The sequence below is a fragment of the Argopecten irradians genome, chromosome 6 (genome assembly GCF_041381155.1).
Source record: "Argopecten irradians isolate NY chromosome 6, Ai_NY, whole genome shotgun sequence".
In the NCBI taxonomy this organism is placed as follows: Eukaryota; Metazoa; Mollusca; class Bivalvia; order Pectinida; family Pectinidae; genus Argopecten; species Argopecten irradians.
This window is the reverse complement of record NC_091139.1, coordinates 30,259,911-30,264,435: the sequence shown is the minus strand read 5'-3', so window position 1 is coordinate 30,264,435 and position 4,525 is coordinate 30,259,911. Positions and strand designations below refer to the sequence as shown.

General features: G+C 35.8%; 1 protein-coding gene across 1 annotated transcript; it reads left to right on the top strand.

Annotated features, from left to right (window-relative positions):
* Window positions 1-597: 597 nt before the first annotated feature.
* On the top strand, window positions 598-2,971 carry LOC138326333 (neuroligin-4, X-linked-like). The gene is made up of 2 exons (XM_069272453.1): window positions 598-2,165; window positions 2,717-2,971. Exons 1-2 carry the CDS (start codon window positions 598-600, stop codon window positions 2,943-2,945), a joined length of 1,797 nt encoding a protein of 598 aa, XP_069128554.1. The 3' UTR covers window positions 2,946-2,971.
* Window positions 2,972-4,525: the final 1,554 nt, after the last annotated feature.

Below are 4,525 nucleotides of genomic sequence, written 5' to 3'. Positions count from 1 at the left end.
AGTTGAGGTAAACCCCATGAGAATGTCAGAGGCCTGTCGAGGTCTGTGCCTTTTCCACATAGATACAGGCGACCTTCATAAGACATGCAGACTTTCACTGTTGGAACAGGTAAATACTGATATACATCAGAATAGTGGTGAAACTATAATAACATTTCTGTTTGTATAACATCATTACCAGTCGTGCGGGAAATATAAATATAGCCTATTAAATCATTGCTGGTACATTTGTATATCGATTTGTGTTTTTATAAGTAATGCCTCAGATTTATTTATGCCAGAATTTTGAGAATTTTTTACGGAAATGTGTTAAAATGTAGTCATAATAGTTTAGTAACTTAAACTGTTTAAAACATATTAATAGATTTCTGCATATATATTGTGTGAAGGTCATCTATGTTTTCGTGAACAAGGTCAAGCCCTTTGATACTATGACAATGCCATGACAAAGTTCTGAATTCCTGATATTGCAGCGGTCACTTCAGGCTCGTGACTTGTAGATAAGAGGTACAAGCACGAACTATTGACCTTGATGTATTATACAATTCGTACTGTCTTTGTAATTTTTGTGATGACCAGCGTATACGAGTAGACATCATGGTTGTGTGCCTGTGTTTACTATTTCTGGTGTGTGTTAGTGGGATCCATTGTGATCTCAAGACTGTTACGTCATCGGTAGGGTCCGTTAGGGGCTTTAGTGGATTGAGTAACTTTAGCGGACATGGTACAAAGGTTTGGAAATATTTAGGTATTCCATATGCACTACCACCAGTTGGTGACCGGAGATTTAAGAAACCTGTCCCAAAGCCGAATTTTCAAACAACATTCGACGGTTTAAATTTCGGACCTGCATGCCCTCAAAGCAGTGTCATGGCAAGCATGTGGATTCCTGGTGAGCCAATTTTTTCCGAGGACTGTTTGACATTAAATATATTTGTACCGGAAGTTATTTCATCCAATAATAGCAAACTTCCTGTGATGTTATGGATTCATGGTGGTGCATACACTATTGGACAGTCTGGGATATACTCAGGGGAAAATCTAGCAGCGTTTGGTGAAGTTATTGTTGTAACAATAAATTACAGGCTCGGTCCTTTAGGTTTCCTAGCAACGCATGATGACGAAACAAAAGGTAACTATGGTCTGTGGGATCAACATTTAGCCATTCAATGGGTGCACAATAACATTGGTGCTTTTGGCGGGAATCCACAGGAAGTGACTTTGTTTGGTGAATCCGCCGGTGCAGCAAGTTCTGTGTACCAAGCAATGTACCCTGGAAATCGAGGGTTATTCAGGAGGATCATATCTCAAAGCGGGAGTCCAAATAGCGCATGGGCATTTCAAAGTCGTGATAATTTGGCCAAATACACGATACAAATGGGGAGATCATTGGGTTGCCCAGATTTGATAACCACCGCAGCGGTTGTAACCTGTCTGAAAGGAAAGAGTTTTCAGGAGATCATCGACCACTCGAGGGTCGGTACACTGAAGGAGACACTGTTCAGGACGGAGTTTGCACCAGTGATTGATAATGAAATAGTTTCCTTTGATTCCCTTGCAGCTTTCGGGCCCAAAAATAACATGCCCCAATCGGTAAAAGAATGGTTTTCGGAAATCGACGTCATGACTGGAATCAACCGAGGGGATGGCGCTTTCATTACCTCCGCATCACTGTTACCATTCCTGCAGAACATCAAAGCTATATCTCCATCAAAGACTCATCGTGAAGTCCTAGAGGAAACTGTTATTCCATTAATACTTGCAGACCGATTAGGAAAGACATCCGTCGAACTTAGCAAAGTCGCGGCGTTTCTTTATAATGACTGGTACCAGCCGTTCATCCGCAACAGGACATATCTACACAATCTCGTAGATATATCCTCAGATCATTTCTTCTTTATGCCTTCTTTGTTTACAGCTCGTACTCACGCAGACATTTCAAACAGCTCTTCCACTTACCTTTTCCAGTTTACTCATCAATCCTCATACAGTAATTCATCTGACCTGGTGAAGGGGGCTGGGCATGGAGACGAGATACCGTACGTTTTTGGCTTCCCTGAAGGAACGATGAAAAAGGCGATGAAATATCCAGACCATTTAAATCAAGATGAGGTGATGTTATCTTCCAAGGTTATGACGTATTGGACAAACTTTGCCAAGACAGGGTGAGTTGGTTCCGTTTTAGTATATAGCATTAATACAAACAACAGAATACATTCAATTTAATGTCGGTAATATGATGGAAATTATTGAGGGTTTCCCTAACTGATATCACACGTTTTGTTGCATTTGGTGAAAGCACAATACGTTCGTTGACTGCTTCATTATGTTATGTCGGTAAATGGTACTGTTGGAAATTTTCGCTAGCCCTTTAAACCATTTTTAAGGTCTGATCAATTAAAAAAGTAATAAATTAAGATAAAAAAAATGAAGTCTAGCTGTGCGTGTTATGTTTTTGGAACAATGAAAGACATACTTCGCCTATCTACAAGCAAATGTCAAAAATGTCGTAAATTATACCTTTATTGATAATATGAACTTTTCTGAGGAGGCGTTATACGGTACAAATACTGCGTATCATAAGAAGGACACAAAAATGAAAAAAGAGATGTTTTATGTCACAAATCAAGAGTATTCTTCTTTACTTTTTTCCAAGCTATTTGAACAAAATTACAATTACAATTATAGTTTTATTTTTTCTTTAATATATTTTCAGGAATCCTAATTTACCGATGACCTTGACAAACAGCCCAGCATGGCCGAAGTATGACATTGACCAAAAACGATACATTGACTTTGACACTAAAAGTAGAGTTGACACACACATGTATGCTACACGGGAGGCCTTCTGGTTACACTTGGCATACGATCTGATGAACGACGTCACTTCCGCTGGAACCTCGACAAATGTGTTTCCACATTATCCTGGAATTTTTGTAGGCTGATTTTATAGTAAACATACTCCTTTATGCGTGCTGTAATTTATTTGGTTATCGTATTCGGTTATGTTATTCCTATACTCATCTGTATGTTTCCCCTCAGCAAGGCACAGTCGTCAGGGGATATTCTTTTATCTTTCCATAGAATTTGATTTTTTTCTAAAAAAAAATATGAAACTTCATTTTGTTATTCTTTTTCTATACTAAAGAATTGATCATTCCTTTGAAAAACTTAATATAGTAATATATTATTATATTAATAAATATTAGGAGTATAAAGAAATTGTTAAATATTTGAATAATGTACCCCGTTTACTGTGCGATGATGTGTATTTGTATTTCAATTACTCTTTTATTCGAGGGAAAACAATATAATTTTGTTTTCTTGAGTTATCATTCACAAATTATTTCTATTGAAATGAATACAAATTTTTATGACTAATTTCAGTATTTTCCATCAAGTATTCTAGTTAAATTTGACCTTGAATTGTATTTTATTTTAGCAGCCAATCAAAATGTCCGTTTTTTAATCAGAAGGCATTTCCATTTGCTTAATTTGCGGTTGACCTTATTTCAACTTTAATCAAACACGGAGTTGTCGCCACCTGTGTGAAACTAAACAACAATATGCTCGAAGTCTGAAGAGATTCCCCAGTATCAATATGATACAGAGTTTTAAGGTGCCTTCCCACGTATTTGCTCTCATTTTTCGTCCTTAGCACATATTTTTCATTTTATATGTCTTCAGTCGTATATTGTACGATTGTTTGTGTTGTGTTGGGTTATTAATGAATTTGTACAGCAGGAAATATAATGGATCCTTCTGGAAACGACATGGTAGATCCTCGAAAGATGATGCAGAACTAGTTGAAATGCGTTTTCAAAATGTTTTTGAACGAATGAATCGATTATGCTATAATTTAAGGCAGTAGTTTGTGACCACTATCTACATTAGTTGTTAATACCATCTCTTGAATATCTTCCAAGACAAGAAAAAATAATGAAGAATTTTCGTGAGCTAACTGTAACAATTACTATCTTTGTATTGATATAATCCAACTGTGTTTTTCAAATTTTTATTTAAATATTCTATTTTGTACAACCGACAACGAGCTTATGCATTTTACGAAAATATTATTCTTGTAATCTTGTATTCTTGTGCAATATGATAATGGCTTGACCGATATGAACAATTTCTTTATTCTTTTTATTTGAATATTAAAAACATCTAATTTAAAAGTATCATATTTATAAAAGATACCAACAACTTAATGAAAAATACTCTCTACAAGTCGTAGCTATTCTCTTTACGCTTCCTTAGTCCAATGTCCGATTTTTTCCTGTACACATGTTTTCCCCGATGCTTTTATGATTGTTGTTAAAACAACATAAAATATAGTATAAAGTCAAGGGGACTACTGAAAACATTTTTCAAGACCCTAATTTATCATGATAACACTAATTAACAAATCTTAAATGCCTTCAATTTTGCTTTCAATATTATTTCCTTTTTGGTGGTGTTAATTATTGCGTTAATTAGCAATACCCAGGTAATATTCTGTCAAACGATGTATGAACAAGAAGGA

What these genes read in the sequence shown, in the direction of transcription:
- LOC138326333 (XM_069272453.1), top strand. Translation starts at nt 598, where the DNA reads ATGGTTGTGTGCCTGTGTTTACTATTTCTGGTGTGTGTTAGTGGGATC. An exon ending in ACAAACTTTGCCAAGACAGG is followed by an intron (nt 2,166 to 2,716) that starts GTGAGTTGGTTC and finishes ATATATTTTCAG; the next exon opens with GAATCCTAATTTACCGATGA.